The sequence below is a fragment of the Talpa occidentalis genome, unplaced genomic scaffold (assembly GCF_014898055.3).
Source record: "Talpa occidentalis isolate TD23 unplaced genomic scaffold, MPIMG_talOcc4v2.1 talOcc4.4, whole genome shotgun sequence".
NCBI lineage: Eukaryota > Metazoa > Chordata > Mammalia > Eulipotyphla > Talpidae > Talpa > Talpa occidentalis.
This window is the reverse complement of record NW_023604295.1, coordinates 86,638,537-86,653,234: the sequence shown is the minus strand read 5'-3', so window position 1 is coordinate 86,653,234 and position 14,698 is coordinate 86,638,537. Positions and strand designations below refer to the sequence as shown.

At 41.6% G+C, this 14,698-nt stretch overlaps 1 protein-coding gene across 1 annotated transcript; it reads right to left on the bottom strand.

Annotated features, from left to right (window-relative positions):
- Positions 1–9,198: 9,198 nt before the first annotated feature.
- Positions 9,199–14,663, bottom strand: SERP1 (stress associated endoplasmic reticulum protein 1). Its single transcript, XM_037525808.2, has 3 exons — positions 14,387–14,663; positions 14,064–14,139; positions 9,199–12,892 (listed from the first exon to the last, which is right to left on the bottom strand). The coding sequence occupies exons 1-3, from the start codon at positions 14,468–14,470 to the stop codon at positions 12,852–12,854; spliced, it is 201 nt and encodes a 66-aa protein (XP_037381705.1). The 5' UTR covers positions 14,471–14,663; the 3' UTR covers positions 9,199–12,851.
- Positions 14,664–14,698: the final 35 nt, after the last annotated feature.

Sequence of the window (14,698 nt, the reverse complement as noted above, 5' to 3'; positions counted from 1 at the left end):
TGGTTTCTAAAAGCAGTTAATGTCCAAAGCTAGAAGAACTTAAGTTTTCTTAAATATACATGTGAATGAATGGAGGGAGGTAAACACAAAGTAAAATTTTAAAAGATGAGGAGGCCTGATAGGGGAACAGCTGGATAAGAAAATCAGGAAAGGAATGGTTATTTAAAGATTATTCCAGCTGGAACACAGGTTCTTGTGACTTAAAGGTAGCATCACATGGCAAACTTCTGAGTCCATTCCCTAGATTTTCTCTGTTTTATAGATCCATGCAGTCTCAGCACTAGGAGATCTTCTGGGTTTGAATCACACAGTAATGAATAAATGTACTGAAGAACTTCCAAAATAATTAAAGTGTGAAACCACTGTGAACTTCGAATATTGAAACCAATTCAATTCTGCCATTACTGTTAAAATTCGGTAGACAAATTCTTGTAAATGCAAAAGTAGTCCACAGAAAAATGAATTATCAAAAAAAAAAAATAAAACATCTTGACAAGAGCAAAACATCATCCCCAACTTCACCTGCAAGACATTGTGTTGGAGGGTCCTGGGAAAATCATTAAGTTCCTTATTTGTCTGTTTCAGTGTCATAATTTGTACTTTGCCTCTGGCTTCTCACTCTCTTGGTTTACGGTGAAAGATCCAATCAAAACTCCTGATTTTCTAGGCAACAGGTAAAGATTGTCTCTGTCTCTTACAGAAGGTCTCAACCTCTGAAGGCTCTGATGTCTCCCTGACCTGACAGAACTCATGCTCATGACACCGTAAAATACTTAAAAATCCAAGGAACAATATCTTATATTGGCACAATTTGCTCATGATACAAACAAGAATAAAGGCCAAATTGCAATGGAGTTGCTTGGATTGAATTCTGAGACAGAACAAAGACATTAGCAGAAAAACTACTAAAACCCAAATAGCATACTAATTTAGTTAATAGTTTTGTTCCATTGTTAATTACTTGGTTTTGAAAAATGTACTATAGGAGACAGAATTCCCCTCTACTCCTCTTGATTCTTTTTTTTTCTTTAAGATTTATTTTTATTTATTTGTGCATACAAGAAATGGGGCATAGACCAAAGGCGTGGGGGATGAGAGGATTCATCAGAGACAGAGTGGGGATCAGAACAGGCGGATCTACTGAAATACATTGCTGAGGGGAGCAGCAGGCAAGACAGGAGAGGTCTGCTGCACCATGTGGATTAGCTCCTTGGCCGGGGATGAAACTCATGCCACAGTGGCTGACCATACCTTGATAGCTTGATAGTGCTGAGACTTCAATCCCTGCACCATCAGGGAGGCCCCCCTCCTCTTGATTCTTCTGAAGTTGTTACAGCAATTAAATTATCATTGGGAGAAAATAACAAATTTAAATAGATATGTATGGAGAATCTACATGGATATAAATTCTAAAGTAAATGCGGCAAAATGAAGGTATGCATTCCTAAGGAAAGGAATGTGGTGTGGGGCTTCAGTGAAAGAGGAGGGGACTCCTCATGATAAGGAGAGAGTGACTCATATGACAAAGACCAGATGCTCTGTAATTAGATGTTTGAAACCCTGCCATATAAATAGTTTTCTCTGAGAGAAAGGCTATTTCTGGAAAACTCTAAATCTGGGTAATGCCACCAAATTTCTTTTACTTTTTTTTTAATTTTTAATGACACCGATACTTCACATCCTTGTTTGTTCACAATATAGGATTTCTCCCTCAAGTGTGATAACCAAAGTTTTCCCACCACCAAAGCATCCATAGTCCTCTACCATATTCCACTGTGCTCTTCTCTCCCTCCTTCCCCATTTTCTCCCCTTCCTCTACCTTTCTCCTCCCCTTCTCCTCTTGGATGTCTCAGATCTGTGATTAGTTTTCAAGGCTCCGTTTTAAAGTTTTTCTTTGTCTGATCCTTTGTTTGGAAATGTTTACATTTCCACCCAGTATTTATCTTTCTACTTTGGGCACACTTCGCTTAGGATAATCCGTTCCAGTTCCATCCATATTGCCATAAATGGTATGAATTTACCTTTTTTGATCACTGAGCAGTATTTCTGTGTGCGTGCGTGTGTGTTGTGTATATGTGGGGGGGGGAGATGTGTGTGTACCCAACATCTTCTTGATCCAGTCATGTGTTCTGGGGCACTTAGGTTATTTCCATATGTTGGCTACTATAAATAGTACTGCTATGAACATAGGAGTGCAGGTTTCCTTTCAAATTAGTGTTTTTTGGTTTTTTTTTTTTTTCATTTTGGGGGTAAATACCTAGGAATGGAATTGCTGGGTCATAGGGTAGATCTAGTTTTAGTCTTTTGAGAAATTTTCAGACTTCTTTCCATCGGGACTGGACCAGTCTACATTCCCACCAACAGTGTTAAGAGGGTTTCTTTTAATCCACACCCTTGCCAACACTTGTTTCTGGTTTGGTTTTTGTTTGTTTTTGATGTGGACTCTTCTCACAGGTGTGAGGTGGTATCTCATTGTGGTTTTGATTTGAATTTCTCTGATAAGTGATGAACATTTTTCATATGGTTGAACACTACCAGTTTTCATTCTTCTAGGCAGTTAAGGGAATGAGAAACATTTCTTTTTAATTCATGGGACATTGACCTTTGCTTGAAATAATCTACATGCAAAAGTGATACATCTTGGGATGTCCTGTTCTGGACATCTGGGGAGGTCAACCTAAACATCTTGGGGAAGCCTATACTTTTTTTTTAACACTTATATATTTATTTATACAAGCACTGGGTGCAGTCAGAAGTGCAGAAGGGTGAGAGAATTCACCAGAGCCAGAGCGGGGAACAGAGCAGGCAGACAGACTGACGAAGTACACTGTTGAGGGGAGCAGTGGGCATGTGGCAGGAGAGGTCTGCGCGCCATGTGGGACCCTCGCCAATGGCCGGAGATCGAACCAGCACTGCAGAGGCTGCGGGCAGCTTCTCAGGGCAGTGCTCAAACCCTGCACCACCGGGAAGGCCCAGAAGCCTATACTTCTTAACTAGAAATAGTCTCAGTGACAGTTACACAAAAAGTTTATTATATAATAAAGTAAGATTTTGAACCCAGGAAGCAGTATGACCGATTTTACTTAGTGAGAGCTGTTCAAATAAACTCAAGTTAGTATTTACTTTACATAGCGAGGAACATTGAGTCACTGACATTAAGAATGTAATGATTCTTCAAAGAAGGGCCTTCCAGCTCTAAGTTGTCCTGACCTAAAAATATACTAATGCTAGAGGAAGGCAATGCAGGATTTAATTTCTTCCTTTCTAAAGAATGTACTACGGAAATACAAAGGTTGGTTACCCATAGCTAAACATTTTACTATTTGTTTTTTAATCTGGTTACTTGGTGTAGGGGCAGGAAGGGCCACTGAGCAGGTTTTCTGATCCAGCAGAACTGGTAAAGGAGGAGTCAGAGTCCTCGGAGGCTTTTTGCAGGTCTTTTAGATTTACCAGGCATAGGGCAGGCAGGGGTGCTGGGGGGCCGGGAGGCTGGCAGTCTTCCCAGCCCCCAGCATATCCTCACTCTATCTGGGCTCCCTGCTTCTCTTCTCTCGGCTTCCATTTGTTTTTGGCTTCTGCTGGCATCCCCACAATGCTGCCCTTATAAACTCAGTCTCTCAGCCCAGGTGTACCCACTTCAGGTGCCCGCCATCAGGCATGCATTCAGGACCACAGGGTTCCCTCATCTATCCTAAGGGCAGGAGGGCAGAAAGGCCTGATACTTTTTCCTTACCCTACAGTCCACCCTCTCAGGGTTTTCTGCTGTACAATCTACACAAGTCATATACGTTTCTCTTGGCAATAGAACACTGCAGCCATGGCCCACAAAAACAAATACAATAGAACATCACAATAGAACAACAAAATACATAAAATACAACAGAACACAAATAATTCCAGGCAGGGCACCAACCTAGTGGCAAAAGACAATTATTGGCACCACCAAATCTGCCAAAGGCACTGCTCATATAAGGGAGGGGAACCACTCATGGTATCTACTGTAACACACCAGGAACCATCAGGCTTCCTGGCCTTCTCTGGCTGTACTCTCAGCTACAAGCCACACACAGTATCCACCCCCAGGATGCACTCACTCTGGGATTGGCGATTCTATACTGTTGGGGGTAATCGCCAACCCTCAGGGTTTCTGTCTGCAGTTGCTCCAACATTCGGCTTTCATAGCCACCAACGCGACTTGCAGACCCCTGCACTCAGGCCAACCCACTGCACAAGCACATGGGTCGGGGATCCAAACTCTACATGCAGCCTCTCTTGGGTCCCTTCTTCAGCTTGGGCCGAAGCTATGTTCCCCGCTCGTCCCCCAAGGACGGGTTCCTCAGCTCCTGACCCTCACTCAAGAACGAGCAGGGCATCACCCACAGGTGATTTTAAGAGACTCACTGGCCTTCAGCATACTCAGGCTGCTTAACAGCCGCTCAGGACTTCTCAACTTAGCACCAGCTTATGCCTTCTCAAAATCAGCTTTTCTCCTCTGCCTAGCTGCTGGGCACACACAGGCTGCTTTTGGCCATCAAGGCCTACTGGCCACCCCCAGATTCCCATCTCCTGGGGTTTACAAACAATAGCATCCTCCCCCAGTGTCCACAAAACTTAACCTGCCAAGGTTCCTCCACCTTCTGGTGGGATTGTCAGTCCTAGTCCATTAGGCCTCTCCCTGCATCAGCACTGGCGAGCTCTGAATCATGGTCTTATCTTCCCTGGCGATTCTTGCTGCCTTGGGAGTCCTTGGCTGGTCCTCTCAGGCCTCTCCTCCTCCAGCTGAGGTCTCGTCCTGCAGCTCCTGGACCTTGTCCATCTCCTGTGCCGCCATGATATGTCCAGTGTTGTCACAGGCAAACACAGTCTGCTACTCCTCAGTCCCCCCAGGTCTTCAGAGGCTCCATGGATGGATGGATCATCTTGCCGACTTACGCCCATTGTAAGGGCAGGAAGGGCCACTGAGCAGGTTTTCTGATCCAGCAGACCAGGTAAAGGAGGAGTCAGAGTCCTCAGTGGCTTTTGCAGGTCTTTTATTTAGATTTACCAGGCATATGGCAGGCAGGAGTGCTGGGGGGCCGGGAGGCTGGCAGTCTTCCCAGCCCCAAGCAAATCCTCACTCTATCTGGGCTCTCTGGTATTCTCTCTGCTTCTCTTCTTCTTCTCTCGGCTTCTGTTTGTTCTTGGCTTCCGCTGGCGTCCCCGTGACGACACCCTTATAAACCCAGTCTCTCAGCCCAGGTGTACCCACTTCAGGTGCCCGCCATCAGGCATGCATTCAGGACCACAGGGTTCCCTCATCTATCCTAATGGCGGGAGGGCAGAAAAGCCTGATACTTTTTCCTTACCCTACACTTGGTCATCAGTGAGGGTGAAAACACTGACTTTATTTGCAGACATCAGCTTTTGCATAGCTGTTTCAGACACGCAGAGGGCTTTGCTGTCTTACCTGCGAGACTGAGGGGGGAGAGAGTTCCCCAGAAAATTTTACAGTATGTTCACATGGTTAAATAAGATATTTATTTATTTATATATATTTTTTTAATAGAGGCATGTTTTATTTATTTGTTTGTTTTTTTGTTTATACATGCACTGGGTACAGTCAGAAGCGCCGGAGGGTGAGAGAATTCACCAGAGCCAGAGCGGGGAGCAGAGCAGGCAGAAGGACCGAAGTACACTGCTGAGGGGAGCAGCGGGCGGCAGGAGAGGTCTGCGCGCCATGTGGAACCCTCCTCCGGTGGCCGGGGAGCAGTAGGGGATCGAACCGGCGCCGCAGAGGCCGCGGGCAGCTTTACAACCCAGCGCTCAACCGCTGCGCCACCGGGGAGGCCCTAAATAAGATATTTAAATTAGGGTGAGTGAAGAGTAAAAAGGAACTTTCTGCACTGTCTTTACAACTTTTCTGAAAATCTAAGTTTATTTTAAAAATGAGTGAAGTCATCAAATAAATTTCATCTATAGCCTCTAAATTATTTTTTAAAAAATAGGAATTCAAGCTTTTTCAAGGGCAAGTTTTATGAGTCTATATATTTGCCAACTGCCTTTTTCAAGTCTGGGATGCCATTACCTGTAAATGTCATTTGCTGCACTTCCCCATTGATGGTAATTTGATGCAATGAGATAGAAGGGGTGTCATAAGCATCTGAAGCAGGGATAACTGGTAGGGACAAGGAGTCTTTGAGACCAATGCTGGTTTCTATACTTTTACAAATGCAATCAATCTTCCTTAAGGACTTGGGATATGCAAAATATTTCTTAGTGGGGGCTAATTTGCTGAATATGATCCACAGTTCTGTAATTTTTGAAAAGCCATTCAGAAGGCAACACTTTAGAAAAGTAATTATAATTCAAGATGTTTTAGTAGCAAGTAAATATGAAATAAAGTATGAAGGTTACCTTTTTTTTTTCTTTTTTAAAAAGAACAAGTTCCTTCTACCTATCAGAGATTTCTGTTTATGCATTCTCAGTTAATGGGATCTTATTTGCAGAGGAGTTTTAACTTTCAAAGTCCTTTCACTATCATCAGGTTTCATAAGAGCTGTATGATAAAGGAAGGTGTTTCCTTTTCCTTTGACAAAGAGGATGAAATCTCAGGATATTGGGGCATTGGCTTAAGGTTAGGGCACTAATTAGTTTCAGAGCTGGAACTAGAACCCAGAGCTCTCTTCAACTCTTCTCAAGGGTTAATTTGCATATGAATGACTTGGGGAAACTGAAAATGCAAATTATCATTCAGTGTGTCTTGGGCGATCACTAAGAGTCTGCATTTCTTTCAGGTCTCCAGGTTACTGCTGATCCCTGGATTACACTCCTGAGTAGTAGAGCAGACCATTTACACAGGTACTAAATTCAACTGATCCCCTTTCCCAGCGTGTACTTGGCAGATTAGATGGACTTTAACAAAATTTAGGCAAACTTGAAAAATATCCTGGTGCTGTTTTCAATTAAGCAGAAATGATTTTTTAAGATTGGGGCATAGCTTTCATTCGTGGCAGCTTCCTTCTCCATATAACCCGTCTGTAATTAACAAGTGTGCTGTGTATGGGTAACCAAGGAGCTAGGTGGAGAAAGGCTTGAGCACTCCCAGTGTTTATCTTTATGATTTGGGTTTTGTCAGAAATTATAGTATGTCTCAATCTCGAGTGCATTCAAGCCTTGGAATCTACAGTTATGCAATAACTGGTGTCCCGTGTGTCAAACAGAAAAACAACAACAACAACAAAACCAACCAACCTCTCACCAACCTCGTGTTGATAGTTCACCCTGGCCTCGCGGCGCCCAGGGTTGCGGGGAGCTGAGCCCTCTTGAGGAGGTTCGAGCTGGGTGAGGAAGGCATTTTCCCAGAAGGTCTTCGGGAGTCTCTTTCATCCAATATATAAGTTCTGATTTGGTAAACTCGACTTTGGGAAAACAAGTCATCTCTCTTTCAGTGTCCTAGATGGGGTAGGGGGTAAAGGCTGCTTACAGCCCACAGAAGCCTGTTCTAAGAGGCAAGCATGGTTGTTTGACTCTCCTTATAACCGGAATAACTGGTGTGGTGAGGTGTCAGTTTTCTTTACAAAGTACTTTTTTCTCAAGGACACTTATCAACAGTTCCCAAATGCGACTGAAGACAAACACCGCTGTTGATGTGTTTCCAAATATTTTTTTTTAAAGATTTATTTATTTATTTATACAAACACTGGGTACAGGCAGAAGCACGGGAGGGTGAGAGAATTCACGAGAGCAAGAGCGGGGAACAGAACAGGCAGACTGATGGAATACACTGCTGAGGGGAGCAGTGGGCACGGCAGGAGAGGTCTGCTGCGCCATGTGGGACTCTCCCTGGCAGCCTGGTATCCAACTGGCGCTGCAGAGGCTGCGGGCAGCTTCGCAGCCCAGCGCTCAACCGCTGCGCCACTGGGGAGGCCCTGTGTTTCCAAATATTAAGCCCATCAATGGTAAATTGATTTTTGGTGCTGATCCCAGCCATTAACTAGAGATTGGCAGGATTGGAAGTATGTGGGATGACTGTTGTATCAAGTTAGGTGGTTTTATGACACCTGACTTTCAAGATGAGTCTGATATGAGATGACATTCATTGCTCTGTTGCTTTATCACTCAGCTAATATGTTGCGTTCCCCCTATATACGTGAAGTTTCACACTGCCTTGGAGTGATGAGAGTAAGTAATCTAAGTAAAAAATAAAATAGAAAGATACAGCCTAGGTTCATAAGAATTCCATATGCCGGGCCTCCCCTGGTGGCGTAGCGGTTGAGCGCTGGGCTGCGAAGCTGCCTGCAGCCTCTGCAGCGCCAGTTCGATATCCAGCCTCTGGCGAGAGTCCCACATGGCGCAACAGACCTCTCCTGCAGCGACTGCTGCTCCCCTTAGCAGTGTATTTCGTCAGTCTGCCTGTTCTGTTCCCTGCTCTGACTCTGGCGCATTCTCTTACCCTCCCGCTTCTGACTGTACCCAGCACTTGTATAAATAAATAATCTTAAAAAAAAAGAATTCCATATGCTAGCCCAAAACTAAGAAACAAAATGAATAAACATGGCAAAACAATAAATGCTTGCTGGTCCAGAGTCATCAATCCCAAAAGAGTGTTTCTGATCCCCACAGAAAGGGGGAACTTCACAGAGGCAGTGAATTTAAGCTAGACTTTAAAGGATAAGTAGTACTATAATGTAGGGGAAATGAACAAAAACACTTAAAAAAAAGGTATCTGAAAAATGAAAGTAGACTCTGGGCTAAAATAGGTCTATGGAAGGGAGATGTTGGGGACAAGGCTGAAAAGAAAAATAGATTGGATCTTGTTGTAAAGTGTCCCTAAAATCAAAGCTAAAGTTATTTCATTCCAACAGCCTTGAGTGGTCATTGTAAATCTTCAGGTTTTACCTTCATGGAACATCATGGGGTTTCATAAGATTAATATAAAATCTCTTAAAGTAAGAGGAGAGTCTTACAGAATCATAATCCTTGGCACTCAACCGACTAAAGAACCAGTTTGGTCATTTTAAGATCAGTTTTCTAATCTGTGCTCTACTACTGATTCATTGGTACTGGGAAAAATAACTTCTCTAGGTCATCATTTTCTCAAGTGTAAAATAAAGGAACTAATCAAGATCATTTCTGAAGTTCCTTCTCGCTCTAAAAATCAACTATTCTCGTTCTGTTTCAGAAGCTTCTCTGAGAAAAGAGGAAAAAGTTACCAAACTTAATAATATTGGAACGGTACTTTATTTAAAGTTGCAGAGTTGTTCTAATTTATCTGCATCCCAAAGTAGAAACTTGCACTCAATACAGAAGTCACATATGGTATATCCACTAAACTTTTGATATAAAAAGTATCTTTGGAGGTTACATGGTACATTTTGCTTTTGACAACTGGGCTATTAGTAAGAATTATTTTTCAGCATTGCTGATGAAAAATTTTAAATCAATAAATTCATACCAAATACTATTGAATGTTGGCTGATAACACTAGTGACCAGAGTAACATTACTGCCAATAGTAAATTTTGACACTTAAATTCATTTCAAAAGAAATTATGTCCATAAAGATCGTTTTTTTTTTTCCTTTCTTCTTTGAAGTGGCAACATGGAAAACAAATTTGACTTTTCTAAAAGCAGAAGCAACGAATTCATGAAAACAGCAGTGTTTTGTGTGGATGTCTTGCCATAAGTAGTGGTCATCAGGAAATTGATTTGATTTTCTGTTCTACCTCAACTATCTCTGTAAGGGCAAAGGCACCATTTATTTGGCTTTACTTTTCTTTAAATCACTTACTACAATTATGGTCATGTTTTCATTTAACTGTTCCTCCACACTGGGCTAAAAGATACTTGAGTGCTGGGACTCTGTATTTGCACCTCTATTCTATCTGGTATGTATGTTACTCAATATTCATTGAATAAATTAATCTGATTTTTTTGTAAAATGAGGGGGTTGGACTTTTTACCATGCCTTCCATCTTCATGATTCTGTAATATATATGACTTAACTTTTAATTTTCTAAGTCCAGACAGGTGACCTTTCCCTTTCAGCTTCAGTTCTAGCCTTCTATTCTCATTAGTGCTCTTTCAAATCAGCACATTTTTGTCCTAATTCAACTTGAACATAAAGTAATACAAGTAGCTACAGTGGTGCTAAGTTTCGAGAGGAAGGATTTGCTGAGGACATGTCATAGAATTTGCTGCTGAAATCAAATCCTACCTCTTGAAGTTATGACATGCACCTAAAATAAGTTAAAAATTAAGATTAAACTTGAGCAATTTCTAAATGGAAAATGTGATATTCTAAAATTTACAGATGCTCAAGCATGAAATGTGATGACATTCCTATTGAACCCAAGAACACAATTCAGCTACATGGTCACTGCTGCGACAAAAATCCCGTAATGTCAGAAAAGCCATGACCCTGCCGTTGGGTAAACACATATTTAATGCAAGTCAACCCATTACAATGCATCCAGTTACAATAAAAATCTTTACTGATTTTGGAAACCAACTCAATTATTTTGATCAACATTATATGTAACCCAAATAGATACAATGAAATCACTGACAACTTGAGATGTTATAGCTAAATTACAAAAAATAATTGGATAATGTAGACAACTCCAATAATGTATTTAATTTCATACTGTGCTTAACATTAGATGGCATATAATATTGGGAAAGGGAGATTGAAAGAATTGTGCTTTTTCCTTGAACCAGACTTGGATATTAACAAGAGGAGGGTAAATCCTAGGTGTGGAAATATCTCATTCATTGTGCCTTTTACATACTTTTCTTGCTATTTCCAGCTATAAACCTTAAATCTGTTCTTCTGGGTAAATTCTTTTAACTCAAGTACAACACAATACTAGGCAGTCTTTAAAATATTTTCTATTAATTATAAAAAACACTCATATGAGAACTGTAAAATCATTTTCTTTTAGAAGGCATCAAATATTTAGGGAACTTTATTTTTAAGGATAAATCAGGTAAGACACAGCTTTTATTGACCCAAACATGCATAATCCATTCTTAATATAAAATGCACTCAACTGGTAAATTACACATGAAATACAAAGGGAATGGAAATTCACATATGTAAAACAGTTGCTACTTGTAGCAATTTAACAGTCAAATTAATAAAGATATTATACATTTAAAAAAAAAAAACAAATCTTAAAGCCAATTTTCTATAGCTAACAAAGGGATAGTCTGATACGGAATGGTCTGACTCAAAGCAAAAAATAAGGCACCTGCTATGAATTTAGAACTTTCACTTTTAAAGTTAAAATAAAATAGAATCAATTAATCAAGACACTTGTTTCAGAGGGAAACAAGTACAGGGGTTGATTTCCTGGGTGATAAAGGCAGGTAACAATGCAGGAAAAAACCTGCTGACCCAAGGTCAGCTGATACTTTTCCTATTCCAGAGTAAAGTTCCTAAATGTTCTTAACCACTCCTCTCCCTCTCTCTCCCCCATAATTGGGGGTATAAAGAGACAGAGAGGTTCACACTGTGTAAAAGGTAGGTAGATTTCCCTTCTGTTCCTTGTAAAACAGCTTATTTTAAAAGAGGTAACCTGAGGCAATTACGGGAAACAAGCAGTTTTCTGCCCAATTCATTAATACAGACAGCTCTCAGGTTTTTCACATCAAGATATGGCTAAGTACATAAATTGCCACTACTTAACAGCTTTCAACAATACCAGAAAACCCAAAACCTGCCTTATCATTCACCCTTACCAATACTAAAGTTAGATCAACATAGCCGATAAAATCACACAATAAAGGGAAGACAAAAAAGAATGACTATCAGTAAATCCATTTAATTTCAGGTGACGCTTTAATCTGATATATCTAGTACCCGAACAGCATTTTAACCATAGACCCAAAAAAAGCATTTCCAAACTAAGTATAATTTTTAGTTGATGTGCCTTTTTGGTATTAAAAGTGCTATCAACATGCTAAGATGTCTAATGGCACACTGGACTCAACAGTATGTCTTGATGAAGCATCCATTTTTAGTAGTATTTTCCCCTAAAATGTTGTCTAAGATAGTAGATTCCTTTGATATATTAAAGTGATTCTGGTCAAATCAATGTGACATAAACAAACTTTCCCTGACTTTACTCCACCCGTGGTAGCTTTTAGTGAAGTGAAACTTAAGTGACTGAGTTGCAAAATGCACAGCCAATTTTTTTATGGCATTTTAGGTTAGTATATTCATTCATGCAAAATCCAAGGTAGTGTAATAGAGATATTGTTAAAATAGACATTGTGGCTATAAGCATCTCCCTTTATATTAGGCATTTAGAAGCTTTTAAAATTTTTTAGGTGCTTAAAACTGGAGAAACTAGGCTAACTGTAGTTGCTCCACTTATAAGCACCTTACAGGACAGTTACATGATGCTACATGGGAGTGTGCTTCCAATTCATGAGATAGTAATAAAGTGCCTAGATATAAAAAAACCATGATTCCAAATTTTAAATTAAGCTAACTGCATTTACACATTAGGGTAAGCAAAATCTAGACCCCGTCTACACAGATTTAATCTAATTATACTGTATACTGTTTTAAGAACACATTAAAAAAAAAAGTCTTTACTGACTGAATAAGCAGGGTCCACTATTATAGCTTAACAATCAAATTTTATTGCTTTATTCATGTGGTGCTTTTGCAAGGCACTGTGGTATGGACTAGAAAACTTGGAATGATTTGTGAAGAAACCTTGGAATGACACATGAAGGATGATAAGAAAAGTCATTCTGAGGCAGGATGCTTTACTGAATTGTTTTAAACTAGGGTATCAAACATCAGGAATGAGTTTAAGTTAAAATTCACAGGAGAATGGAAAGATCTTAAGGTCAGACACTTCACATGCCCATCCTGATACTTTGAATAATCTGGAAAATTGCTGTAAAGAAAAAGAGCACAAGTTAGAACATGCTTTGATTAAAATGGGTCTAGCACCTTACAAATATTTATTAAGGTAGTTCAAGAATTCAAGAGCACCCTTACAATTATTTACAAGTGCCAGGTAACTTCATTATAGTAAGAAGCAAGGACAGGGCTATCTTAATGTGACAATTAAATGCCTGTAAGCTATTGTTTTAAAATCTGTCTCCCTGAAATTTATCTCTGAATGTTCAAAAAAGCTCCCAGATAAGGAGTCAGTTTGGAAAGATGTTAAAGCACCAGAGCAAACAGGTTTTTCTAGCATGGAATTATTTTGCTTTATCCTTAAATAATTAAGCGTCCTTTGAAGGCCAAGCCAATGATATGCATGTCACCTCATTCTCACAAAGCTGAAATTCAATAATCTTTAAGTTATATAAATTGCTTGGCTCTTGGCCATTTAACAGGAAAGCTTCCAACTGGCTAAGTTTAGAAGACAAAGTGAAATGTTTAGCAAAACTCAGTAACTTCAGAATATCAAAATGTGGGAAAAGAGAAACATACTTCACCATTAACAGCTTTGCATACTAAGATAATAAGTGAAGAATGGCAAGACCGGCCGTGATCCATTTGCAGAGGCAAGACTATCACTCTAACAGCAGATTGTGCCAATAACCTACCATATGCCAAGCGTTTCTTTTATTAATCTAAAAACATTTGTATCACACATTAAATTGCCATTCAGGTAAATTTCCTCTGGAGGGAATCAGCTCTGCACTATACTCACTTCATAAACCATACTCAATTTTTACATAAAATGAAGCTCAATCATCTACATGTACATATTGTTCATAGGCTATTCTGCAAACACACTGATAACTAGGTCGCAAACACTCTAAATTCTCATTCTGTGATGTGTTTTTGTATAAATTTCTTCCAAACTGACCATTACGAAGAACCTGACCTCTTTTCTGCTCTCCTGGGAGCACAAATCAAGCTGGGAGAAGTTTCTGGAGCACCACCATCTGAGCATATGTGGGACAAGTAATTTGGTTCAGATACAATAGGATTATGTGGCGCTCCCGGCAGGTGGGTTGAGAACTAAGTGGACAGATTCACCACTGGTGGGTCACCACGTCATCCCAAACTCAGCCAAAACCGTACTCGACAGTGGCCCCCAAAACACTTACCAGAGCCACAAACCACAAATATGAAGAGAGCCAATAACCAGGGTCCTACAGACGCCTTCTCTTCGGGAGCATTTCTCTGCAAAAAGGAAAAGGCACGTTTCAAACGCAACACCACTCCGACGCCGGGGTCCCACGGCCTGCAACGCGGGCCAGGTCTCGCGGGGTCCCCTACCTCACAGGTCGCCCCTCCGTTCCCGAGTCGCCCAGCCACCGCACCCACCTTCGGAACCCCCTCCCCCAGCGTATCGTCCAGCTCGCGGCCTCTGGCCCCCGGGCCTCGGTCCCGGTTACCGAGCGGAGAGAGACGCCCGCTCCTTCCTTACCGAGGTCTTGGCGACATTGCCGCGCTGGGTGATGTTCTTGCTGTGCTTCTCGTTGGCCATCCGGATCCGCTGCTTGGCGACCATCTTCGCGGCACCACCACCTGCCCCAGTCGCCCCGTGGGCTCGCTCGCTCGTCCCTCTCTGGTCGCCGCGACGCGACGCTCCCGGACCCGCGCCGCCGGGGCGAGAAGGCGCTCAGGCAGGGCGCTAGCCTCGGCCTATGGCCTGGAAGCGAGCGCGGGGAGCAGCCCGACGACGCCGGACGGGCCGGCCGAGCGAGGCGGGAGCGCCGGAGGCGAAGAGCGGGCCGCC